Here is a 27,877-nt window from a genome sequence, read left to right as displayed (position 1 = left end):
GATCCATTTAAGATCGGTTTGTCAGAGTGGTGCCATAAAAGCTGCTTTAAGGAAGAGTGTGATGGTACCTCTATTTGTCGTCCTCCCTCGTGGTTAGGAGGTCCCATCTAATACCCCTAGTGTTCCCTTTGATATGCCTTTATGGGTCTCTCCTGCATTACTCTGTCCCATACCTTTCTGTCTGCACATATCTAAGTTGAAATGAATTCCATATTATCTGCTGTGTGAAAATTTCCTTGTTAATCTTGAACCAATTTCTTGGAATGGGTACCCCCAGTTCTGGTCTTGTGGGATTTGGTGAATTGCTCTGCCTTCACCCTAACCCTGCCTTTCATAATGTATATAATTCAGTCAAGTCTCCTGTCACTTACATCTCCCCTTAGCCTGAGCTTTGGAATTTGTCATTATTTGGAAGCTGTTCTATAAGCTTGTTGTGGGCAGGAATGTGTCTCAAATCGATGTGTTGTACTCTCAAGGGCTTAGTATAGTGCTCTTCCTTTTTTTCCACTTCCTTCTATCACCCTGACTTTCTCCCTTTATTCACCACCACATCCCCACAGCTCTTATGTACATATCATAATTTATTAATTTATATTATTGTCTGTCTTCTCCTCTAGACTGTAAGCTTGTTGTGGGCAGGGAATGTGTTTACTGTTACATTGTACTCTCCCAAATGCTTAGTACAGTGCTCTGCACATAGTAAGTGTTCAATAAATACAACTGACTGACTGAGGTCTCTTGAGGTATGGCTGGGAAAGATGCAGATAAAAGAGTGGGTCATAGGAGGGTGTGGTTTAAGAGGGACATCACAAAATGACACTAGCAGGCAGTTTCTAATATCCTTTTTGCTGATATCCAGTATTTTCTTGGCTGTTTTTGATTACTGCTATTTATGGGACCAGTGTGCTATTGTGTGCAGAGCACTGTTCTAAGAGCTTGGGAGAGTACAGTGCAACAGAATTAGCAAACATGGACCCTGCCCATAACAAGCTTACAGTCTAGAGAGTGCTCTCAATATTACCTGTGACATGTTAACATGCCTGGGCATGTTAATTGTAAAGGATTCTTTCCTTCTAGAATTTTCCTTTCTCCCTTGCAGCTACAATTTCATCTGCAGTAATAATTCTCCACCCTTTGAGACTCCTAGTTACACAGATGCCCCTCATGACCCACCCCCTGAGACAAGTTCAGAACTTGTATCTTACTTTTTATTTTATAATTTTTACCTGGGAAACACCTTCTAGTCCCACTTCTTGGGCTAGCACTTTTAGGATGGCAATGCTAAACTAACTTTTCTTGTCTGGTCTTTACTGTTCAAGTTCATACACTTACTGCTATTTTGCTCTTATTTGCCCTTAGACTCCGAACCTGTAGGTGGGGCAGAGATTATGCATTCATTCATATCTTATCCAAAACCAGTATTACAATGCTCTATAAAATGAATATGTCATAAAATGAATCTCCCCCTGTTGTTTCAAATCCTTCAAGTACTTTATTTCAACAGTAGATACTCTTTCAACAGTATGGCTTCAAACACGAAGAGGAAAGATGTTTTGGATGTACTACCCTGGAAAATCTCCCATTCAAGTTTAGTATTGGTTTACCACAAGCACCGGGAGTGATTTGTCCTTTTTAAATTGAATCCTATTCAAGGATAACTCCAGGTCCTCCATCTTTTTACCGCCCTTTGCAAAACAAGTGAATGCCTTTCACGCTGAGTTCAGATCCTAGTGACTTTTGGAAAATAATTACCTCCGTTCTGGCTAACATCACAGGAGTATTGGCACACATTGATGGCATTTTTATAAATGAGCCCCCTCCAACTGTTCCTGATAAATACCCCCCATTAGTCTCACCATACATTTGCTCTCTAGAGCTGATCATGATCAATGCTTCCATTAGCTTTTCCTTGGATTACCTAAGGACCCATCAAAGTCACACTTTAATAGGACAAGTCAGTTGCAAGCTTTCTTCTCAACTGAAAAATATATATTATGCTTTGGGGCCATTTTGCACATGTAGACAACAAAAGAAAGGGGAAGGTGCCATTGTAACCTCACATTTTCTTGGGTCAGGGTCAAGAAGAGTTCTGGTACAGAGCCCAGAATTGCATGTTCTTTTCTTTTGGTTTCCTATTGGAACACTTCACTCATCATAACTTCCAGCTCAAACATTTATTTTGTTGCATTATATATTCTCTCATAAACATTTGGATGTATATTATTTTTTCACTGTTACCCTCCCTGTGCTTTTTCATGAATGCTTTGAAATTGCCAGTCTAGAGAATAATTGGGGGAGGCTTATATTGAGGATCAGGGTTATTAGGATTTAGAATTGATTACCATGTCAGAGACCAACTCTGATGAGTTGTTATAAAGGTCACTTGCACATTGATAGTGTGGAGGTGAGAGGTGTTCTTTTCCTGTCTGTCTCAGCCCAGTCAAGTAGTTCATTGCGGATCTCTAGGTGGTGTTATTTATAGTGATGGGAAAGTCTGTGGGACTTCAGGTCTTGGGTAGGAAGACAAGGAGTTCTATTTTGAATATGTTAAGTTTGAGGCATTGGTGGGACATCCAGGTACAGATGTCCTGAAGGCAGAAAGAAATGTGGAACTGTAGAGGAGAGAAGTCAGGACTGGAGAGGTAGATGGTAGTTAAAGCTGTGAGACTGAATTAGTTCTCCAGAGAAGTGGGTATAGATGGGGAATAAAAGGGGATTCAGAACTGAGTTAAAATGTAGGAGGCAGAGGAAGAGCCTGCAAAAGAGACTGAGAAGGAGCAGCCAGAGATAAGGTGAACCAGGAAAGGCCAGTGTCAGTGAAACCAAAGTTGGATGATGTTTCCAGGAGAAGCGGGTGGGTGACAGTGCTGAAGGCAGCGGAGAGGTGTAGGAGGATTAGGATGGAGTAGAGGCTTTTGGATTTGACAAGAAATTTTTATGAAAAGTTTCTTTTCCAAACTTTCTTGATTAACTAAGGAAGGACCTGACATTAGCAATGATTAAAAACCTTTGAAGCAAACCCCTGGAACCTTTTAATTTTGTGACCCATCTGGGTACCCCTGACATCCTCTGTTTCCATCTTCGTTGTTAACAAGATACAGTGAGAACCTGGCAGTGTGTGTGAATCTCGTCTAATCCCAGAGCTACAGAATTCTGAGCTGACCCTCTCTTAAACTTTTGCACCAAAGCAAACACTGCCAGAATATCAAGATAACAGGTTGCTGAATAAATGTTTGCCAAGAGAAAGAACAGCCTGCAAAGCAAATTATTTCTCTAACCTTATTAACAGAAATCTCTGTGCTATGAGCTGATTTTCTGGTATATCTTGTCTTTTTTAATTCTGATAATAGGATTTTCCTGATTTTTATTGGCTTTAGATTAGTTGTCTTGGGTTTAATCCTCAGTAATTTATCCAAATATAGTAAATGCCATTTACACATGAAGCGGGTTGATTTCTAATTTCCATTTGATAATTGTGGTATTTGCTAAATGCTTGTGCCAAATATTGTGGCTAAGTGCTGAGAAGCAGCATGGCCTAGTGGACAGAGCACAGGCCTGGAAGTCAGAAGGCCATGGGTTCTAATCCCAGCGCCTCCACTTTTCTGCTGTGACCTTAGTCAAATCACTTAACTTCTTTGTAACTCAGTCTCCTCATCTGTAAAATGGGCATTAAGATAGTGAGCCCTATGTGGGACAGGGATTGTTTCAAACCCAATTATCTTGTATCTATCCCAGTGCGTAGAACAGTGCCTGGCACATAGTAAGCGCTTAACAAATACCATAATTATTCTTACTGAGTAGATGCAATTCAGTCAGATCAGACATTCACTGTCCCACGGGGCTCCTAGTCTAAAGGAATTGTTCCTCTATGACATTCTTTTGCATTATTAACAACCACAACAGTGACACACACTGCTCGTGGAAGCTGGACACCTATAGGCCTTGGAAAGCTAGCGAGAGAATCTTGGGCATGTTTCTTGCCCTCCAGAAGTTGAGAAAGAGCTGATACAGCTTTACTGCTAGAGTCCCTGGACCTCCAACTCAAAATTTACCATTTCATTAGGCCACTCTACCATTTCTCCAAAGGTTCATTTTGATTACTAGTAGATAAACTAGACAAGCCTGGGGGACCATGATAAAAACCTTATTTTTCAGATAAAGCACCCAGGCAATTTCAATAGTCCAAAGGCTCATCGGTGGATGTTAGGCAATTATCTGAACTGGTGAGAGCCAAAGCTTGTTCAGCTAGTAGCATTCAAGTCCAGCAATAGCTCATCAGGGAGTGATGGGGTGTAATCTGGTGATGTTCCTGGAATATTGAAACCAATTTACCCCAAATTTGAGGGGAAACAGAGAAGAAGGCACAGGGGTTTCTTTGGAGCTTCCTCTAGAGTGTAAATTCGTGGGTAGGAAACATGTCTGCCAACCCTGTTACATTTTACTCTCCCAAGTGCTCTTTACATGGTAAGCGCTCAATAAATACCACTGATTGACTACCTGTAAGTCTTTGCCCCTTTTTGCTACAAATTCCTGTCTAGGGCACAGGGGAGAAATGGCTTGCAGTAGGTGCCCTCCTCTATGGGTTTGTTACTGGGATGCGGAATAGTGAGAGAAGCATATTCAGGAGAGCTAAAGTTAGCGGTAACTTTAAAGTTTGAATAAGAAGAACAAATTGAATTTGCTAATCTCAAACAGGTACATGTCACTCTTTTATTTACTTGAACTTCTTTCCATGATTCAAAAAATCATGTTTTGATAACTGGTCAAACCTTATAACTCCTGTACAGATATTTGGCTTTTGGCTGTACATCTAGGTTATATGCCAAATCCTACATTGAGTTATATAAAAAAGAAAAACCTGAGTCTCACTTGAGTTTCTTTCCGTGTGAAATCTAAAATAATTATAACCACGACCCTGTCTTTATGTGGTTCTTTGGTCATCCCGCCAGAGCTGATGGGATTTCTGCTTTTGTGAAACTGCACGAACAGCATGGCTTAGTGGAAGGAGCCCTGGCTTGGGAGTCAGAGATCGTGAGTCCTAGTCCCGGCTCTGCCACTTGTCTGCTGTGTGATCTTGGGCAAGTCACTTAACCTCTCTGTGCCTCAGTTCCCTCATCTGGAAAATGGGGATTAAGTCTGTGAGCCCCACGTGGGACAACCTGACTACTTTGTATCTACCCCGGTGTTTAGAACAGTGCTTGGCACATAGTAAGCGCTTAATAAATACCAACATCATTATTATTATTATAGTGCAAAATATAACCACAGTAGGTTTTGAGCAGTGTGGTAGAGGGGCAGTGCAGGTGGCCTTGTAAGTTTGTGCAAGTGAGGGGGTGTGTTTGGAGGAAGCAGATTGCCTTTTCTCTAAAGTGAAGAAGAAAAGATGAATGTTGAGGTTCTCCTTGGCTAAAGATTTTAAAGCCTAGCATGGTGCTCCCAGAAAAACCTCTGTTGACACCTGTGGAAGTCCAGAGGAGGTCAGTTCAGAGTCCAGGGAGGAGCTCAGAAAGCCACGGAGAGCAAGAGGAGCTGGGGTGGAGGGGTTATCAGGTAATAACTCATTACAAAAAGGCTGAGAGCCCCTCCCTTCAGGGCTCGGGTTGGAGATTGGGCAGGGAATGTGTCTGTTAATTTTGTTGTAATGTACTCTCCCAAGCACTTAGTAAAGTGCTCTGCACATAATAAACACTCAATAAATACAGTTGATTGATTGATGAATGCTTATGTTCATCAGAACCCAACCTGGAGGAGACAGGCCAGATCATCTATTCTGCAAGAAGCAACGAGGCATGAAAGCCAGAGTGCTTGTGCTCATCATGATGCCGACCCCAACAAAGGACAGATGAGGTATAGCAGCACTTGTGACACTAAGGAGCTTCCTGTTATTTTGGGGGCTTGCTGTGGGTTGGTGGGGTTGGGGGCTGGGGGGCAGTCGTCATTATCAGTGGAGTCTGCAACTCCCTAAAGCAGGGGGCCTCCTGCTTGCAAATAAACCTTACTGTACCCCAATCTAAGACAACTGTTGGGGATTTCTAGGAAATCCTACAATGAGGTCTTCAAGAACACAACCCTACTTTATAGAAGAACACCCTGTACTGGGAAGAATATGTGGACATTGATTCAGACACAATCCCTGGGTCACAAGAGGCCACCATTTAAGGGAGATGAGGGAGAAGAGGAGGAAGACCACTACACAGAGACAGAGGGGAGGGAATGGTTAAAATAAGGATAGTAGCTGTTAGGTGCTTGTTATGTTTCAAACACTACACTTAATACAAAATAATCATATCTGACACAGTCCCTACCCCACAATCAGGAAGGGAGGGAGAACAGATAGTTTATCCCCATTTTACAGTTGAGGAAATTGACAGAGATAATTTAAGCGATTTGTCCAAGGTCTCACAGCAGGTAAGTGGTGGAGCCAGGACTAGAACCTAGGATGCAAAATTCGCAACCCAGGATTTTTCCACTAGGCTAGGAGGCAGCAACTTTCCCCTTCTCCCCATCCATCGCTTCTGTGGAGGACAGGACTTTCTCCCATAGTAATAGGCCAGAGGAAGTGAGGCTCTTCCTCTTTCCATTGCCCTCAAGACAATGATATAGGTGATATACTGGTTGCTAATGTCAACTCAATAGAAATATGATTTATGATGAAGAGCAGGTGGCTTATCTTTTTGAAGACAGAGATCCAAGTTAAAAAGATGTTAGGCCTCTCCAGCCCTTGTCCTGAAAGGATCCGATGTATTACGACTCCCACCATTGCAAAATTATTTTCTGCTAGAACAGAAACAGAGGAGCAAGGGTAATCAGAGCCATATATTCAAAGCCCCAGGCAAGAGCAACCTTCAGGCTGAGAGGACCTTAAAGAAATGAAGAATTGTGCTGGTGACCGACTGGATAATAGACTGAAAAATGAGCAAAATGAAATAATAAACAGTAGCTAAAAAATCCTAAGAACAGTATCAAAGGCAGGAGGCTCAAGCTTAAGCTAAATGCAATATTTCCTGCAGAGAACTTTTTGTAAATAGCTAAGTGACTTGTCTTAGGTTATTTTACTGAATACTATAGAGGCCTTTTTGGAAAAGAGCAAATTATAATCAGAAGAATAAGAGGAGGCAAATAGAAAGGAAAAAGCATTCATTCCAAGGGCTGTGAAAGAAAACCAATTATAGTGTGTAGATGATACATTGATAATTAAAGAGGTCACCCATTATATAACTTCACAGCATGTTCAAGACTGCAGACAGCAGCTTTGGAGAGAATTGAATACTTTTTCTGGTTTATCTGCTAAATCTTTCCATTTCACTTTTACCTATGCGCAGTGGATGCAAAAGATTTGCTGTCTGAGTCTCTCACAGTAACTGGTAATCCCTAAGGAATAGTCTCTAACATTGAGTGTCTCTCTGCTGATAAAACAGACAAAAAAGACTAAATCGACCCTACCTTTTTATTTTAAAGATCTTCTACATACTGAGATTGAAGACTGATTTTTTAAACAGATGGTCTCATGTGATTTTACTAAGGCAGGAGAAATTCAGTGGCAGAATGTACAAATCTATAAACAAAGCCTAGTCAATGCAACACAATACTTCCTTTTTAATAATCTGATTGGATGAGCTCCTGTTAATGGGAAAATCATCATATTCCAATTGAAAACTCCAATAGGTTTAATATTCCGTAGACCTTTTCCTCCGCTTTAATTTTGTTGTTGCTTTGCTGTTTGGTACATGTTCATGGTTTGAAATTTTGTGCACTGTGCCTTGAGCTCTTTAGATATTTTTTCTTTTGCATTTAAATAATTCTAAAACCATTCCCTTACTAGAACTGAATTGGAGACTGCATTCTTCTGCTTTTATCTACACTTTTCCCCGAGTCAGCAGCCTCCATTGGACTCCAAGAGCCTAATGAATCTGGAAATCTGCAATTGGACACTTTCAGGTAAAAAACCAAAACAATCAATCAGTGTTATTGATAAATTACAGTTAGGGGAAATGGAAGAATGTAATGATATGGACATAAAAGTGCTGTGGGACGGAGCATGGGGTAAATATCAAGTGCCTAAGTCTGCACAGATCTGAGTGCATTGGTGACACAGAGGGGGGAAGAGAGAGGGGATCTGAGGGCTAAATCAGGGAAGGCCTCTTGGAGGAGATGTGATTTTAGAAGCGTTTTAAAATGAGCGAGGTGGTCTGTCAGATATGAAGGGGGAGAAAGTTTTAGGAGGAAGGGAGGACATGGGGAAGGGGTCAGTGTCAAGATGACACTGAGGTACAGAGAGTAGATTGGGATTACAGGAGCAAAATGTGAGGGATTAACAAATCGTGGTATTTGTTAAGCATTTACTATTTGCCAAGCACTGAAATAGGCTGGACGCAGTCCCTGTGCCATCTGGTGCTCACAGACTAAATTGGAGGAAGAACAGGGATTGAATCCCCATTTTGCAAGTGATGATTGAAGGCGTTGCCATTCATTCAATCATATTTATTGAGCGCCATCATCACGGTCACACAGGGTTCTGGTTCCTGGGGAGCCCGAAGTTCGATTTCTCAATTTAATTTTTACCATAAATAAATGCTCCCCCTCCCCGCCTGCTATTCTGTAAAATCCTTGAGGGCAAGGGATTGTGTTTGTTTATTTTAGTACTCCCTGGGGCTTAGTACGGTGATTTGCACATAGTAAGTGCTCAACTAAAACAATGGGTTGAAATTATTTTTGATTCAATCTGTTTTCAAAGCTTTTTAAGACTGCCACCCTGCTTTTAAAAAAATGAGAATAGGTCACCGCATCCTATCCCCAAAAGGCTTTAGATTGTTTGGTGATTTGTGTTAAGGGACAGCTCCCAAAGCTTCGAGCCCGATTGGGCTTCTCTAGTCGGGGCCCTCAGAGCTGTAAGATGATGATGATGATGATGATAGTAATAATAATCATTATTATTATTTTATTTGTTTAACGTTTATTATGTGCCAAGCACTGTTCTAAGCGCTGGGGTAAATACAAGGTAATCAGGTTGTCCCACATGGGGCTCGCACTTTTAATCCCCATTTTACAGATGAGGTAAGTGCTCACAGTCTTATTCCCCATTTTAATAATAATAATAATATAATAATAATGGCATTTGTTAAGCACTTACTATGTGCAAAGTACTATTCTAAGCGCTGGGAGGAATGCAAGGTGATCAGGTTGTCTCATGTGGGGCTCCCAGTGTTAATCCCCATTTTACTGATGAGGTAACTGAGGCACAGAGAATAATATTGGTATTTGTTAAGCGCTTACTATGTGCCGAGCACTGTTCTAAGCGCTGGGGTAGACACAGGGGAATCAGGTTGTCCCACGTGGGGCTCACAGTCTTAATCCCCATTTTACAGATGAGGGAACTGAGGCGCAGAGAAGTGAAGTGACTTGCCCACAGTCACACAGCCGACAAGTGGCAGAGCTGGGATTCGAACTCATGAGCCCTGACTCCAAAGCCTGTGCTCTTTCCACTGAGCCACGCTGCTTCTCCAAACTGAAATGACTTACCCAAAGTCACATAGCTGACAAACAGCGGAGCTGGGATTAGAACCCATGACCTCTGACTCCCAAGCCCGGACTCTTTCCACTGAGCCACACTGCTTCTCTCATTTTACAGAGGAGGGAACTGAGGCCCAGAGAAGTGAAGGGGCTTGTCCAAGGTCACACAGCAGACAAGGGGCAGAGGCGGCATTAGAACCCACGACCCCTGACTCCCAAGCCCAGGCTCTTTCCACTAAGCCACGGAAGGGTTGAGTGGCCACCGCTCAGGCTGAGCGCCCAAAGAAACTCGGCCAGAGCGGCCCACCTGTCAGGGCCCCGCTCGAGGGATGCCCTCCCTCCTCACATCCACCAAACTAACTCTCTCCCCCTCTTCAAAGCCCCACTGAGAGCTCACCTCCTCCAGGAGGGCTTCCCAGCCTCCCCTTTCCCTCTGCTCCTCCTCCCCTTCCCATTATAATAATAATAATGTTGGTATTTGTTAAGCGCTTACTATGTGCCGAGCACTGTTCTAAGCGCTGGGGTAGACACGGGAATCAGGATGTCCCACGTGGGGCTCACAGTCTTAATCCCCATTTTACAGATGAGGTAACTGAGGCACAGAGAAGTGAAGTGACTTGCCCAAAGTCACACAGCTGACAAGTGGCAGAGCTGGGATTCGAACTCATGACCTCTGACTCCAAAGCCCGTGCTCTTTCCACTGAGCCATGCTGCTTCTCCATTCCCCCCTACTCCCTCCCTCTGCTCTTCCCCCTTCCCCTCTCCACAGCACTTGTGCACATTTGTCTATGTTATTTATTACTCTATTAAATTAATGATGGAGAAGCAGCGTGGCTCAGTGGAAAGAGCCCGGGCTTGGGAGTCCGAAGTCATGGGTTCTAATCCCAGCTCCGCCGTTTGCCAGCTGTGTGACTCTGGGCAAGTCACTTAACTTTTCAGCGCTTCAGTTACCTCATCTGTAAAAAGGGGATTAAAACTATGAGCCCCACGTGGGTCAACCTGATAACCTTGTATCCCCCCCAGCGCTTAGAGCAGTGCTTTGCACATAGTAAGCGCCTAACAAATACCATTATTAAGAGAAGCAGCGTGGCTCAGTGGAAAGAGCCCGGGCTTGGGAGTCAGAGGAATTTGACACGGGAATCAGGATGTCCCACAGCTGGAATTTGAACTCATGACCTCTGACTCCCAAGCCCGGAATCTTTTATGGGTTTGAATCCCAGCTCTGCCACTTGTCAGCTGTGTGACTGTGGGCAAGTCACTTCACTTCTCTGTGCCGCAGTTACCTCATCTGTAAAATGGAGATGAAGACTGTGAGCCTCACGGGGGACAACCTGATGACCCTGTATCTATCCCAGCGCTTAGAACAGTGCTCTGCACATAATAAGCGCTTAACAAATACCAACATTATTATTATCTTTCCACTGAGCCACACTGCTTCACTAAGACTAAGATTCCCTAAGATTAAGACTGAGAGCCCCACGTGGGACCACCAGATCACCCCCTATCCTCCCCAGCGCTGAGAACAGTGCTTGGCACATAGCAAGCACTTAAGAAATCATCATCATCATCAGTGATTCCCTCGATCGATTTGGATGGTAATGATGCCTGATTATTCGTTTCGTTTTGTTGTCTCCCCCCTTTTAGACTGTGAGCCCATCGTTGGGCAGGGATGGTCTCTATCTGGTGCCCAATTGGACATTCCAAGCGCCTAGTACAGCACTGTGCACATAGTAAGTGCTCAATAAATACGACTGAATGACTGACTGACTGAATGACTGACTGACTGAATGACTGACTGACTGAATGACTGACTGAATGAATGGCCGACTGAATGAATGACTGACTGAATGACTGACCGACTGACTGACGGAATGACTGACGGAATGACTGACGGAATGACTGACGGAATGACTGACTGAATGACTGATTGAATGACTGACAATGAATGAATGACTGGCTGAGTGACTGACTGAGTGACTGACTGAATGACTGACTGATAGAATGACTGAATGACTGACTGACTGAATGATGGAATGACTGAGTGACTGACTGACTGAAGGACCGAATGATTGACTGACTGACTGGCTGACTGAATGAATGATCGACTGAATGACTGGCTAACTGAATGACGGAATGACTGGGCTGACTGAATGAATGACCGACTGACTGACTGAATGAATGAGTAACTGACTGAGTGTCTGAATGACTGTAGAACGGAAGGGCGGCCGGGCCCTGGCCCGGCTCCCGCCCGGCTCTGGCCCTGGGGGAAGTGCCCGGATGGAGCGCCCTGGCCTCCCGGAGGGAACTACGATTCCCAGGAGGCCCCGCTCCCAGCCCGCCCTCGCGAGACTGCGCCCCAGCCAATCAGCGGACGCCGCCTCGCCCCCGCCCTCCCCCCTCCCTCCTCCCTCCCTCCCTCCTCCCGCCGCGGCCGTTTGAAATCGGCGGGGCGGCGGTTGGCGAGCGGGGCGGTGGCGGCGGCGGCGGCGGCGGCGCCTGCTGCAGGTGAGCGGGGCTCGTAAGCAGCAGCAAAATGATGCCATTTCTTCAGCGCTTCCTGTGTGCCAAGCGCTGCTCCAGGCGCTGGGGAGGGATGCAAGGTGATCACGTGGGCGGCTCACAGGCTTCATCCCCCTTTTACAGATGAGATCACTGAGGCTCCATAATAATCATAGTAAGGGCGTTTGCTACGCGCTTCCTGTGTGCCAAGCGCTGCTCTAAGCGCTGGGAGGGATGCAAGGTGATCACGTGGTCCCCGTGGGGGGCTCACAGGCTTCATCCCCCTTTTACAGATGAGATCACTGAGGCTCCATAATAATCATAGTAAGGGCGTTTGCTACGCGCTTCCTGTGTGCCAAGCGCTGCTCTAAGCGCTGGGAGGGATGCAAGGTGATCACGTGGTCCCCGTGGGGGGCTCACAGGCTTCATCCCCCTTTTACAGATGAGATCACTGAGGCTCCATAATAATCATAGTAAGGGCGTTTGCTAAGCGCTTCCTGTGTGCCAAGCGCTGCTCTAAGCGCTGGGGAGGGATACAGGGTGATCAGGTGGTCCCCCCTGGGGCGCGCAGTCTTCATCCCCCTTTTAGAGATGAGGTCACTGAGGTTCAATAATAATCATAATGATGGCATTTGTTAAGCGCTTACTATGTGCCAAGCACTGATCTAAGCGCTGGGAGGGATACATGGGCATCAGGTGGTCCCCCGGGGGGCGCACAGTCTTCATTCTCCATTTTACAGATGAGGTCACTGAGGTTCAATAATAATAATCATAATGGCATTTGTTAAGCGCTTACTGTGTGCCAAGCACTGTTCTCAGCATTAGGAGGGATACAGGGTGGATCAGGTGGTCCCCCGTGGGGCGCACAGTCTTCATCCCCCTTTTACAGATGTGGTCACTGAGGCTCAATAATAATAATGATGGCATTTGCTAAGTGCTTACTGTGTGCTAAGCACTGTTTTAAGCACTGGGAGGGATACAAGGTGATCAGGTTGTCCCATGTGGGTCTCTCAGTCTTAATCCCCCTTTTACAGATGAGGTCACTGAGGCCCAGAGAAGTGACTTGCCCAAAGTCACACGATTGACAAATGGTGGATTCGGGATTAGAACCCATGACCTGGGACCCCCAAGCCCAGGCTCTTTCCACTGAGCGGCCCGTGACTTGGGCCCGGAGGGGTACGTTGTGGGATGCTCTGGTCTGGAGACCGGAGAGGGGAGGGTTTTAACCCGTCCGTCAGTGTCTTGTCTGCTGTGTGACCTTGGGCAACCCACTTCACCTCTCTGGGCCTCAGTTACCGCATCTGTGAAATGGGGATGAAGACTGTGAACCCCATGTGGGGACAACCTGATTAGCTTCTATCTACCCCAGGGCCTAATAATAATGATGGTTTTTGTGAAGTGCTTACTATGTGCCAAGCACTGATTTAGAACTGTGTCCAACCTGATTAACTTGTATCTACCCCAGGGCTTAGAATAGTGCTTGGCACATAGTAAGCACTTAAAAAGTACTATTATTATTATACAACAGTGCTTGGTACCTAGTAAGCACTTAACAAATACCACCATCATCAGTATTATGATTATATGACATTGATTGAGCGCTCACTCTGCAAAGCACTGTACTAAGGGCTTAAGAGAGTGCAGTGGGGGAGATTGGTGCTTTTGCGTCTGAACTGTCTGTTAACAATAATAATAATAGTACTTGTTAAGTGCTGACTATGTGCAGAGCACTGTTCTATAATAATAATAGTATTTCAGTGCTTACTGTGTGCCAAGTACTGTTTTAAGCCCTGAGGTAGATACAAATTAATCAGGTTGGACACCTTCCCTGTCCCACATGGGGCTCACGCTCTTAATCCCCATTTTACAGATGAGGGCACTGAGGCTCAGAGAAGTGAAGTGATTTACCCAAGGTCACACAGCGGACAGGTTCTGCCCCTAGTATGTGTTTGCTGGAGACTGAGCCGTTTTCCTGGGGGTGAGGATTGCAAGGCAGGACCAGCTGGGCCATTTTAGGGGTTGCCTCCCAGCACGGCTTGGGACGGTCTATAGATGGTGATGAACCACTTCAGTCTGGGTGATCGTCGGCTCCTGTCATAAGTCAGTGATATTTGACCGCTTACCGTGTGCAGAGCTGTGTACTAAGCTCTTGGGAAAGTACAGTTCAACAAAGTCGGTAGGCACATTCCCTGCCCATAGCAAGCTTAAGGTCTAGAGGGAGTTTACAGTCCAGATTTCAGGAACATCAGCACGTGGGTGAAGAGAAGGAAAGACATATTGAATTACTAGAGTTAAAAAAATATTCCAGCAAAGCATTGTCTGCTGTGTGACCTTGGGAGAGTCACTTTACTTCTCTGTGCCTCAGTTACCTTATCTCTAAAATAGGGATTGAGTCTGTGAGTCCCACACAGGACAGGGACTGATTTGCTTGTATTCCTCCCCACCCCCTGCCAGTGCTTAGTACGATGCCTAGCACATAATAAGCATGTAACAAATACTAGAATAATAATAATAGTAGTAATTCTGTGTCCCAGAAAATGCCTGGCAGAGCTGAGATTAGAACCCAGGTCCTTTGACTCCCAATCCTTTGCTCTTTCCAATAGGCCGCACTTCTCCATGTCCCTGGGTGTGAATTTTTGAGAGACATTCTCACTCTTGTGCACTTTGTCTTGGAAACGCAATAGGGCACCTTTTCATTCATTCAATAGTATTTATTGAGCGCTTACTATGTGCAGAGCACTGTACTAAGCGCTTGGGATGGACAATCCGGCAACAGATAGAGACGATCCCTGCCCATTGACGGGCTCACAGTCTAATCGGGGTCCGACGGACGATCACGCTCCCTGCCGCCTTTCAAAGCCTTATCGGAGGACCTTTTCATTCATTCAATCATTCAGTCGTACTTATTGCACGCTTCCTGTGTACAGAGCACTGTACTAAGCGCTTGGGAGAGGACAATACAACAATAAAGAGACATACTCCCTGCCCACAATGAGCTTACAGTCTAGAGCCCCCATTCCCTCTTCTCATGTCCCTTCGGTGGCAACGTGCAGAGAAGCAGCGTGGCGCAGTGGAAAGAGCCCGGGCTCGGGAGTAAGAGGACATGAGTTCTAATCCCACTCCGCCGTGCGTCAGCTGGGTGACTTTGGTCCTTTCTGGCCTCTTGCTATTCGGATGAGCATTTTGTCAGGCATCATCAGTTGATGGTATTTATTGAGCACTTACTGTGTGCAGAGCACTATACTAAGTGCCTGGGAGAGTAAAGGAAAGTTCGCAGGCCTGATCTCTGCCTTCGAGGAGCTTACTAAGAGGGTAGATGTGGTCACTGCCAGAGGGACATCTACTTGGGTGTTTTATGCAGATGTGATGGTTTACATTGAGTCATCCAGTCCCTTTATGCTCAGCACCGCGAGTGTGAGACGACTGGGATGGGGAATGAGTACTGTCTTTGGCCACAAAAGAAATTGAGACCCAAGCAGCAGCAGACCCCACTTGAGTCCTAACCAAGCCACTGGTAAATATAATGCTCAGATTGATTTAATAAGGATTGGACCACTTTCTTGTGAAAATCAGGGAAAAAAACAATCTATTCATTTAGTCGTATTTATTGAGTGCTCACTTTGTGCGGAACACTGTTCTAAGCACTTGGGAAAGTAAGCTATAATAACAAACAGATCACATTCTCTGCCCACAACAAGCTCACAAACACAGTTGTCCACACAACTAGACAGATGGGCCTGGAGCAGCAGAAAGGGCAGATAATCAGTGCTTTTTGAAAGGTGCGCGAGTAAAATACAAGGGGATTAGTAGACACAATCCCTGCCCAGAAGGAATTTACAATCTAGAAGGGGAGACAGACGTTAAATAAATTACAGATGAGGGAAGTAGTGCAGTATAAGAATATGTACATAAGTGCTGTGGGGCTCGGGGTGGGTTATCAAATTGCCTGAGTGGTACAGCTATGAGTGCACAGGTGACGCAGATGGGAGGGTGAATAGAGTGGGGAAATGAGGGGCTACTCAGAGAAGGCTTCTTGGAGAAGATATGATTGTATTAGGCTCTGTAGGTGGTCTGTCAGATATGAAGAAGGAGAGGGATATTGCCAGAAAGACCGTGTAGGCAAGGGCTTGGGGGGACAGACAAGATCGAGGTGCAGTGAGTACATTGGTGTGAGAGGAGCAAAGTGCACCGGCTGGGTTAGTAGGAGGTTAAAGAGGTGAGAAGGTGTCTGAAAGACCTGATCCCAGCAATTGTCTGACTGTAAAACTGCCTCTCTCTCATTGTCCACTCCAATAAAAAAGGACCCTCTAAAGAGAGACATGTTCACATCCTGTCTCCCTTAGGCCATCCATCCTCAACCGGTGCATTAATATCGATCCCTTATCCAGCTTGTCTGTGCTACAAATGACACCACATTTACTGGGTAATTAATTCTCATCATTATTCAGTGCCTCCGTCAGAAAAGGCCCTGGAGTGGAAGGAAGGCCAAAGAGTCCAAAATAGGGCACCGGTAAAAGAATAAAGTGTTGGTATTTGTTTGTTAAGCGCTTACTATGTGCCGAGCACTGTTCTAAGCGCTGGGGTAGACACAGGGGAATCCGGTTGTCCCATGTGGGGCTCACAGTCTTAATCCCCATTTTACAGATGAGGGAACTGAGGCACCGAGAAGTTAAGTGACTTGCCCAAAGTCACACAGCTGGCAAGTGGCAGAGCCGGGGTTTGAACCCATGACCATGGCCCCCATTCTGGCATGATAACTTGGGACAGATGGAGAGAGTCAAAAAGTCTCTGTGGGGACAAGGGGATGTAAGTGAAGTGTCAGGCTAGAAGGCTTGTGGTTAGTTCAGAGCTGAAGTTAGAAGTGGTGCAGTATTTAGTAATCATGACGTTCAGGGTTTTGATGTGTGTAGTTGGTAAGGTCGTGTGTGGGAGGTTTGGGGGCGGCGGGGAGGGCGGGCTGGATGTCCATCTTTGAGGATAAGTGCAGGTGGAAGGATTGTGAGTAAAATGGTGAAAAAGATGTCAAATTCTTGTAGAAATGCATAGGTGGGTCCGTAAGGAGGCAGTGTACAGCACCTAATAATTGTAAAGGAAGTAGAGGCAGTTGGGATGAGCTTCAAATGACATAAAGATGGAAGATGGAAGAAAATGACCTGAAAATGACGTGGAGTAAAAGAGGAGAGGGCCATCATCTCTATCTTTTCCAGAGAGTTGGGGGGGATCGGAGGGAATTGAGAGGTGGTAAGTGTCCCCTTGAGGAAGAGCAGCAGGGGACACAATGTCAGGAGAGACTCAGGTCTTGGATTCTCTATTCGCTCGTTCCCTCTAAATCACTATGTATTTGTCCTTTTGTTTGCTTGCTTTCCGCAATTAGAAGAATAAATGTAGTAAGGACAGGGCTTATGTCTCATGAAGCAGTGTGACCTAGTGGGATGAGCACAAGCCTGGGAGTCAGAGGACCTGGGTTCTAATCCTGCTCTGCCAGTTGCCTGTTGGGTGACCTTGGACAAGTCACTTAATTTCTCTATGTCTCAGTTCCCTCATTTTAAAAATGGGGGTTATGACTGGGAGCCCCATGGGGGACAGGGACTGTGTCCAACATATCTTGTATATACCACAGTACTTAGTGCAGTGCCTGGCATATATTAAGTGCTAAGCAAATGCCATTAAAAATAAAACAGAAGTTAAGTGCCTAGTTCAGAGTTCAGCACCTAGTAAGGTTCTCGGGTAGACACTGGTTATGATCATGCATTATTCTCTCTGCAGAATGCTCACCATGTCCCATATAAAGACAGAAGAAGAACTGGCCTTATTTGATAAAAGTATAGATGAATTTTGGACCAAATTCAAAAACACATGGATAAGTGAATACAGCTGTCAGACTGTAACACTGAGAGATGCCCACAAAGAAGCCATTAAAGCGCTCACAGGTAAAAAGCACAGCACTTACACTGGTCCTATTTTCAAAGTTACTTTGAATAATTCATATTTTTAACTTATTTTACAGAACGATGGTCAGTAAAACTAAAAGAAGAAGGTCAAATGGTTGAAAAAATTCTGGAATATAAAAGAGGTATGGATTTCCTTTACTGGTAAATATAAATATGTTCCAACAGGAGAAATAACTGAATACAAACCAATTAACCTATTTAGTGTAATGTATTTTGAATTCAAGAAATCTATCTTTCAGTTTACCTAACTCCTGTAAAATATTTTAAATGTTTTCTGATGCTTTGCTGGTTTGCATGCATATCAGTGACCAATGTAGACATTCTTGTATCAACCTTAAATATTGCTGTCAACCTCTCACAGAAATCCACAGGCAGAACAAAATCATTAAGGAAAAAAAAGATAACCTGTCAGAACTGCTTTCCAAAATTCATGATGGACAGCAACAAAAGGAAATGTGGACTCAAAGTATCCAGAATCTAAAGGAAGAGTTGGCCAAGAAAAAACAAAGTAAGTTTAGCATTTGTGTGTCAAGTCTTTAAGTGGCTATGAATTTAAGGTGGCCGTTATTCATAATTTAGTATTTTCCAAAGTTCAGGGCTAGTTTTCACCCTGTTTTTCAGGAAACATTTGTCTGGAGATGAAAATCCATTGTCAGTTGTATCATGGAAAAATAAATGCTTAAAATGCTTGCAGGTAACACTTTTTAGGTAAAGCAGATTAGGCATTCAAATGATACATTCTAAAGTAATTCTAATCCCTGTCAAGTATGAGTTCAGCAGTGATGACTCGATCTTTTTTGCATCCTAAAATAAGATTCCTAAAAGTAAATGTGACACCTTATTAGGAGCTAATTAGAAGCATTCTGATATATTTTCAAATTAATTAAATGAAGTGGTCATACTTAACTCCGGATTCAGCTAGAAGGAGATTCTTTTATATTAGTTTTGCAGACAACCCCGATTTAGCCCTAGATAAGACAAGTGTGACTTCTCTCTCCACATCCTTTAATAGCTCTGAGTGTCCCTCTGTCCCCTTTTCCTTTATCTCTGTTGTTTGAAGTGCCTGACAGAGGTGAAATAAGCAGTAATACCTAGCTAAGGGGTAAATCAATCAGTCAGTAGTGCTGAGTGCCTTCTGTCTGCAGAGCATCCATACTAAGCAGCTGAATTTGAGAGATGGTCCCTGACTTCAAATAGCTTGCATCCTAATGGAGGAAATTGACAGGCACAGGTTAGTTACAGGGAGAGGAGGAGAAAGAAACAACAGCTACAGCTGCCAGTTGCCAGATTGTGAAAAGATACTTAACTCCTAGTGTAATTAAAGGAAAAAAGGATAACCACTCAACACAGCTGCTAGATTGGCATGACTGGAATGTCATCTTCAGGAGGTAGGGTTCAGAAGGGCTTTGAAGATGGAGAGAGCAAGATCAGTCAAAGGAATTTGAGTACTTTCTGTATGCAGACCACTGCGCTAAGCGCTTGGGAGAGTACAATACAACAGAGATGGTAGAAATGTTCCTTGCCCACAAGGAGCTTGCAGTCTAGTCAAGTCGATTCTGAGAGAGGAGAGAGGTCCAGGCAGGGGTAAAAGCAAGGGTTTGGAGATGGGAGTGTCTAAAATGGGTCATTGTGAGAAGGTTAGCTCGGGAGGAATGAAGAGAGAGAGTTGAGGTGTAGTGGGAGAAGATTTCTGCTAGTCTTGAAGCTAGTGGTTAGGAGTTTCTGCTTGATGCAGAGAAGAATAGACATGCTGAAAATCATTTGAAATTTGGACTGCAGAGTGAGAAGCAGCTTGGAAATCTGCTTCAATTGGAGAGGCTGGAAACAGGGAGACCAGAGAGGAACCTGCTACAGTAGAGTTAGACCCAGGGGGAGGTAGCTTTGTGGATGGTGGAGAAGAGTCGACCCAAGAAAGGTTTAAGATACTTGTTTAAGGTCCCAATTAGCTAATGGAAAGGGCCAAAAAAAATGCTTCCCAGGTCTTAATACATATTGCATCACTTTTTCAAAATTCACAGTCATTTCCACTACCAATGAAGCCAATAAGGAGAAGCTGAAAGGATTGAATAAATCTTCCGAATATTTTAAAGATCGACTTGGATTAGAAATACGCAACACACACGGTAAGATTTTCATATTAGACTAGTAGGTGTACTGTATAACTAGTTATCTCGGAATCAGTTGAGGAATAAGCATCTCTTATTAACAATCAAAAGAATAAGGCGATTACACACAGCTTTTTAAATATCCCCTCTTGAACTTTCAGTTGCTACTGAAACTTTTGGTCATTGCTGCAGAGTCAACCATCAAACTGAATTTCAATCCTTCTCAATCAGGTTTTAACTCTAATCCTGCTCATTAAAAAAACCAAAACATAATCTTGACACTAAAAAGGCAATCTCTTTTGTCTTTCGAGCAGTCAAGTGCTTGTGACTAACAGAAATCCCATTTTAAAAAATATTGGTAAGATATGTTATAAAGAACTGTAAGAGAAGCAGCTTAAAGTGTTCAACATTATTAGAATTTTTCTGATTGTAGTATTTCATCTCTAAAATGACCAGGAAACACACAACTCACTTGGTTAGGTAAATTCCAAATGTTTAACCTTAATTCTTCCCCCCAAAGATCACAGATTTGGGCGTCATATTAAATTTAGAATTTTTTAAAAGATACTGCTTGGACCACTCCCTTTCCCAGTCAGAGTTTAGAGCTGACAGTCATTATGGTCACCATAATAGAAAAACATCTATTACATTTGGTGAATATTGGATTTAAATGAAGTCTGTTTCCATTCAGTTTTCCTAAATTATCCCTTTGAAGTTTGTGCTAATATGCAGCTGCCATTTTGAGTCTCTAATGTTTCTTTGCATATGTCCATAGAGAAATTCAAATGTCCCAAAGTGGGGATTGATTTTAAAAGTATTTCTGCATTTGAAAATGTCGATTAGCTAATCTTTCACTATGTTGATGTGAAAGCAAAAATAATTATGTTGGTTGTAAGACCTCGGGTGTATTAGGACAGCTTTAAATGGCTTCTTATTATTCTAGGAGGAAAGTTGCAGTTTATATTCAGAAACATTGATCCCAAGGATCATGAAAAGCCTTTCATGTTTTCACTGTGCTTAAATGAAGAGGGAAATTATGAAGGTATGTGAAGTTTTTTTCTGAATGGCTAATTCAGATTGCTAGTATTATTAATATTGATTTCTATTGCAGCTATGGAGATATTAACAAAGGAATTACAAAATACCCACTTTTCCTTTGAATCTGGCTTCCTGTTGTTACCAGGAATTAACAAATTAGGTGTGCAGGATGTCATTACAGGTCTGTAGGAGTTGCCTAGGACTCTGGCTAAAGCAACCAGAGAATGACCAAATGGCCCTTGTGTATTATATTTGCCTGAATAAAACTGCTCCTTTAAAGTAAAACAGTGGTATAAGGAGCAAACTGAGGTAACTCACAAATGCACCCAAATGTGATAGATTACTTTGCCTTTTAAATGAATGAATGAATTAGTGAATCAGTGATATTTATTGAATGCTTACCGTGTACAGAGCACTGTACTAAGCACTTGGAGTACAGAATAACACTATATTCCCTGTTCATAACAAGCTTACAGTCTAGAACTACAAATGTTCCAACATTGGAATTATCTTTGGTTAAACTGAATGACTAAAATGGCCTTGCATATGTAATTTACCTGATTCTCCTGGCCCCAGAAACATCCTTTTTTTCACTGTAACTTAGGTTTGCCTGAACCACATAATGTTTTATGAGCTCAAGTTTCTAAAGACACCAAACTCTGGTGTTAGGAAAAACCGGTTGGCTCTGTTGTTACAGTACTTGGTATCCAGGGCTCAATAAATGTCTGTGGAGGGGGGAGAAAAGATAAGCAGCCCAAAGTGAGAGTAATGATCTTTTGATAAAAATAACTAATTTAGAAGCAACTATGGGAAGCATAATGAAAAATTCAGTGGAACTGAGTAGAGGGTCAATTCAATGAATTTGGCTAAATAAGCATTTTCATACTGATCTTCATTTTTGAAAATTATGAAACACATAAAAGAAATCCCTTGGTTTTTAATGATATATTTTCTGGCCTCCCCACCCTCCTCCACTGTATCTTCTTTCACTGGGTTTATCCCAGTTGTTATTTGTTCTGTTGATCCTCCAAACAGTCCCGGGGCAGGGGATGGTAGAGAGGAAGTGATTTCCAAGCTGATTTTCACTTTTCCTCCTTTCAGATGGTACCCAACCCTATTAAAGACCTCTCCTCTGGAGTGTACAGTAACACTGGGCTAAGAGTTCTGCAGCTGTAGAGTCAGGCTAAGACTTTCTAGGAAACCATAACAATTAGCTACGGTTCAAAACGCAGGTAGGTTTAAGTAATCAAAACTACCTGCCGTAGCACAGACCGTCTTCTGAATAGCACCTTAAAGCAAAATTCAGCCTTGTAAAGAATATCCCAAAATGGTGATGCCATGACCAGGAAGGGCAAGAGACAGTGAAGGCACTGAACAAAAATGCATGCATAGCAGTAAAAGATAATTTAAATGGAAATTGTAATCAGAGAACATTTAAATCAGGAATAATTTTGTTCCAGTAAAAACTTTCTGGTTGAAATGCCCTTCAATTTTTGGCTTTTTTACTCCTAGTGACCGAAAGTTCTCCTCATCTGGATTGCCTAGCTGAATTACAAGAGAAAGTGAGGGAAACCAACAATTTTTCTGCTTTTCTTGCCAATGTCCGAAAAGCTTTTATTGGTTTGGTTTATAATTAGTATGTGAAAAAATGTACAAAGGTGGGTTTTATATTTAACGTTTTTCCTGTCCCCGCTCTGCATTTAAATCTGCCACTTTTGTGTTTCTATGACTTTTCAGTGCTTTGTATTATTTCCATAAACTCCTGTAAAAGTGTTTTGGTTCACTATTTATTTATCTAAAGTAAGTGATAGTATGTCATTATTGAGTCATCCTTTGGACCAATAGGCTATTCTCTACATACTTCTCAGCAGTGATATATCTTGAAGTTAAAATCTGGGATTGATCATACATGTAAATAGGCTCTTTATGCTTGGAGAAGATGCCATTGACAGTGGAATTCACCTGTGAGTTGAAAGAGCCACTGTGGGAGCCACAGTCCTGACCAGGCTGTGCACACACAAAGACTGTCTCTTGGGAACAGTTAGTGGTATTTATTGAATGTTTATTGTGCAGAGCACTGCACTAAGTATTTGGGGTCCTGGCAGAGATGTTCTTTGTGGCCCCTGGATGTGTTCTCACTTTGGCCGCTTTGTCTTCACAACCTGCCAAATTAGGCTGGGATCTACTACTACTAAGCCACCGTCCTCTGTTTGGCAATCTCTTCTTACAGTTCAGTTGTTCTACTTGTCTTTTGTTTCATAATCTGTTAGTATGCTGCTTATGCGATACGGTATTTAGCTCTGGGTATGTACATGGTTTCTCTGGTTTAGACTGATGTTACCTCGGTTTTCTTTAGATTTATTGTCTGTCCGGAATGTCTGGTAAAGAGAGTCTGCCTATCAATCATTTACTAGCATACATTGAGCATTGTTACTAGGCTCTTGGGAAAGTACAGTAGAGCACTCTTTGGGGTGGGGGTGTATGCCTGGAGGGCATGGTCATCCGCACCTAGGACACAGAGCAGTTCTTAAGTGGCCATTTCTGGGACTTCGGAAGATGCTTGAAGACTGAGGTAGAAGGGTATTATGAATGCTGTACAATTCAAATAATTTATCCTTATTCTTTAAACCAAGCCTCCTTCTCCTCAAGAGATAGATTGAGGTAAGTGGTGATAATCTTTTAAAACCAACGGATGAGTTTATATTCTGAGGGTTCAGTTTCTCAGGTCAGTTTCTCAGGTTCTCAGTTCTGAAGTGTTTTTTTAGTTGCTGTTTGTTTTTTAAAAGGTATTTGTTAAGCACTTACTGTGCCAGGCACTGTACTAAGCCTTGGGATATATACAAATTAATTAGGTTGGGCACACAGTCCACACCCCACATGGGGCTCAGTCTTAATCCTCACTTTACAGATGAGGTAACTGAGACACAGAGAAGTTAAGTGAGCTTCCCAAGGTCAAACAGCAGACAAGTGGAGGAGGGGGGATTAGAACCCAGATCCTTCCTACTCCTGGGCCAGTTTCTACTAGGCATGCTGCTTCCCAAGTTCTGAAGTCTCAGAACTGAGTCTGTACAAAGAATTGGTTAGAGTGCTAGTCGTTTTCACAGCACCCCCATCTCTCTTCATTAGTCATGTTCCTCCGGAGCATGGAGTACAGGAAGCAAGTAAACAGGAAAGGATGTAGCAGAGTGTGATGTGCTCTTAGAGAATTTTAATATATGGCATGCATTTATGGCTGATGTGACCCCAGCGTAGTGTAGATACTATGAGGTAGCACCATGATCTGGAAGGCATTTGCCTTGGTAGCCCATGTTGGCTAGCTATTTTTCAGGATTCCTACCGGACCTGTCCATTTATCAACTGTCCTAGATGGTTAGAAGTCTTGGTTGATGTCATCACTCCAGCAGGCAGAGCCAGGGACCAGAACCCAGGTCTCCTGATTCCCAGAACTGTGCTCTTTCACCTGGACCAACAGCCGGGCTAGATTAAGGTAAATCTATGATTCAGTGCATGTTTTCATTAACTGCTGTACCTCACCTGGATTTGCTGTTCCAAATGCCAAATCTTTTGTTCTTTATGGGGTGCTGGTGTGAACTTAGAATGTGATGTCGTAGAAAGGTATTTGGAGAACATTCAACACTTATCCCTGGGTTAGCGCTGGAATATAAGCCTCTTCCCTTGTAAGTAGTGGAGGCCACCAGACCTTTGTGGAAGTCTTCTGCTTCCGCAGCTTTCGTTAACTCAGAAGTTAGCAGTTGAGGAGAATATAATAATAATAATGATAATCATGGTATTTGTTAAGCGCTTACTACGTGCCAGGCACTGTACTAAGCACTGGCATGTATACAAGCAAATTGGGTTGGACGCAGCCACTTGTTCCACGTGGGGCTCACAGTCTCAATCCCCATTTTACAGATGAGGTAACTGAGGCACAGAGAAGTTAAGTGACTTACCCACTGAGGGACATTATAGTTTGATTCAGCTCATTTAATAATTAGGAATAATTCCATTTTGTGGGAGAGAAACCATTATGATGGCTTTGGTGGGGTATGTTTGGGAAGGACAAACCGAGGGGCTGCCTGGAAATAAAATTTCCTGGACCCATCTGGTGCCTGCTGGCTCTAAAGGTAATTGCTGCCACATTGATCTGTGAACATCCGGGGAGATTGGAGGCGTCGATCAGCCAGTACAGCCTTTTGAGCTCCATTTGAGTGTCTGGTTTGGCTCGAAGAGCTGCTGGGTTCAGGATTCAGGGTTTTGACCACGGGAGCTTAGGAACCGTAGGGACCAAGACCATCTTGGTAGGGTGAATTGAGGCAATTGGCCCACGTCTCACACTCTGACAGGCTCCTCCCCATGAAAGCAAGAGACTGATCTGAGAGGAGCAGTTGGTGGCAATAAACTGGCCCCTGAAATCAGTGGCTCATGAGCTCAAAGAGAACATGGTTTAAGAGGTGAGGAGTAGTACCAGTAGATGGCCAGTGGCCCCTTGTGACTGACCCTGGGCTCCCCACACCTCCTAGGAGACACTGTCTGGGACTCTGAATACCATAGTTTCTAGGCATCTTTCTTCCTTTATCACTCCTTTGAGAAGCAGCGTGGCTTAGTGGAAAAAACATGGGCTTGGGAGTCAGGCATAGGTCTAATTCATTCAATAGTATTTATTGAGCGCTTACTATGTGCAGAGCACTGTACTAAGCACTTGGAATGTACAATTCGGCAACAGATAGAGACAATCCCTGCCCAATTGATGGACTTACAGTCTAATCCTGCCTCCACCATTTACCAGCTGTGTGACTTTGGGCAAGCCACTTAACTTCTCTTTGCCTCAGTTACCTCATCTGTAAAATGGGGATTAGGTCTGTGAGCCTCACGTGGGACAACCTGATTATCTTGTGTCTATCCCAGCACTTAGAACAGTGCTTAGCACATAGTAAGTGCTTAACAAATACCTTTATTATTATTCTCCCTATTTTCCCCCCAGCTCTCTTTGCTGCTGAACATGAGTGACGGGAGGAAGCCTAATATGTTAGTGTTCCCCAGGACCTGTGCAGGCCTAGTTTTAAACTTGTTTATACCCAGGCATTTTGTTCCTGTTCACCTTTATAGTGATTACTGCATAGACAGAATTTTTTTTTGCATGAAGTTGGCTCTCCCCAAGGGAAGGACGTAGGGTTAACCAATCAATCAATCATTAGTATTTTTTGAGTGCTTACTGTTTGCAGAGCACTGTATGAAGCACTTAGAGAATAATAGTTAATGGATGAGTCTTAATTTATTCCTTTTAAATGTAGTAAGTTGACAGTTCATATGGATAATACAGGCACCAAATAAGATTTTGGGGGCTGGAATTATCCCATTATTTAGTCCAGATGCCACACAGAGCAAATCAGCTGGATAACTTCTGAATCCTTTTCATCCTATTTATTGAGCACTTACTGTGCACAAAGCATGGCTGAGGAGAGTTTTCACTCAGTGTTTAGGTCCTCCTCAGTCTGCCTTTGCGTGAACTACCTGATTGGAACTGGTCTGTATAGCTGGTCAGGAAGTTATCTGTAAACAGCTCAGTAATGTTTCATTTCAGTTCCCCAAATGTAATTTGTTTAGAGAGATTATTCTTATTAACAGTAGTGTATATGGGTGGTCTTTCTGCACACCAGCCTCTCTCTCTAAAGGGCAAAGTTTCAAAAACTTGAGTGTATACAAAGTTGTTGGAGTACAGTAGATCCAGGTAGGGAGGAGGAGGCCGGAGACTTTAAGGCAAGGGGGAGATGTCAAAACAAAAGAATCAATTGGAACAGAATGTCCCAGAAGATTTGAGGAAAAAAATTTTGATGTATGGTCTTCTCCTAGATCGGACACCTAGGCAGCGAATAGCGAGATAGAAGGTAAGACCTATCCTACTAGCCATTTCTCAGGCCATAAAGGAATATTGGTAAGGAAATATTTAGTTGTTGGGTGTAGGGAGGACTTGTGTGAAAAATGCAATCATCTCAATGTAAAAATGTATGGCTGTTGCCTAAATGAAACCTGAGAAGTGCCTCTTTTTTTGCTTTGAAGATGAATAGACTTGGTGTGGATTTGTATACTAACCTGATTTCTCACTTAATTGTTTGAGCCAAAATATGACTTTACTCTAGAATGCACCCATCTTTTATCCAGTAGACCATACTGCTTATAAGAAAGGTAGAGCCAGGGCCTGGGAATCAGAAGGACCTGGGTTCTAATTCCACCTCCACCACTTCCTGGCTCTGCCACTTGTCTGCTGTGACCTTGGGTAAGTCACTTCACTTCCTGTGTGCTTCAGTTACCTCATCTTGTAGAATGGGGATTGAGACTGAGCCCCATCTGGGACAGGGTCTCTACAACCTGATTTGCTTGTATTCATCCCAGTGCTTGTAGTGCCTGGTATACAGTAAACACTTAACACATACCATTCGTCATCATCTTCTTCTTCTTATTTTTATCTTCTAAAATCTAATTGCTTTTCACCTCTCCAGTGTAGCAAAGCTTTCCAAAGTTCCTAATGATCTTTTGCAGGTCAAGCCTCGGAGACTGTTTCATAGTTTCTTGGACATTATTCATGTTTTTGTTGTTCCTACCTGCCTTGAAATTAGGTGGTGTCCCCCAAGATCTCTTCTTGATGAATGTGGCATCAAGAAGGTATTTATTTTTATTAATGTCTTTCATCCCCTGTAGATTTGAAGTTTGGTGTGGGACTCTGTTGTACTCTCCCAAGCACTTAGTTCAGTGCTCTGCTCACAGTAAGCACTCAAC

At 43.4% G+C, this 27,877-nt stretch overlaps 1 protein-coding gene across 1 annotated transcript; it reads left to right on the top strand.

Moving 5' to 3' along the window:
* The first annotated feature begins 11,991 nt into the window (after positions 1 to 11,991).
* SPC25 (SPC25 component of NDC80 kinetochore complex) lies at positions 11,992 to 22,876 on the top strand. The gene is made up of 7 exons (XM_029071568.2): positions 11,992 to 12,015; positions 17,776 to 17,939; positions 18,017 to 18,082; positions 18,322 to 18,468; positions 19,979 to 20,083; positions 21,009 to 21,107; positions 22,616 to 22,876. The coding sequence occupies exons 2-7, from the start codon at positions 17,777 to 17,779 to the stop codon at positions 22,738 to 22,740; spliced, it is 705 nt and encodes a 234-aa protein (XP_028927401.1). The 5' UTR covers positions 11,992 to 12,015; position 17,776; the 3' UTR covers positions 22,741 to 22,876.
* The last annotated feature ends 5,001 nt before the right edge of the window (positions 22,877 to 27,877 follow it).

This window comes from Ornithorhynchus anatinus, chromosome 9 (assembly GCF_004115215.2).
Source record: "Ornithorhynchus anatinus isolate Pmale09 chromosome 9, mOrnAna1.pri.v4, whole genome shotgun sequence".
NCBI classification, from domain to species: domain Eukaryota; kingdom Metazoa; phylum Chordata; class Mammalia; order Monotremata; family Ornithorhynchidae; genus Ornithorhynchus; species Ornithorhynchus anatinus.
This window is presented reverse-complemented; position numbering and strand designations above follow the sequence as displayed.

Excerpts from the sequence above, each read along its gene's own strand:
- SPC25 (XM_029071568.2), top strand. The coding sequence starts at position 17,777 with ATGCTCACCATGTCCCATATAAAGACAGAAGAAGAACTGGCCTTATTT. Across the intron at positions 20,084-21,008 it reads AGAAATACGCAACACACACG|GAGGAAAGTTGCAGTTTATA; the intron begins GTAAGATTTTCA and ends TTATTATTCTAG. Across the intron at positions 21,108-22,615 it reads TGAAGAGGGAAATTATGAAG|TGACCGAAAGTTCTCCTCAT; the intron begins GTATGTGAAGTT and ends TTTTACTCCTAG.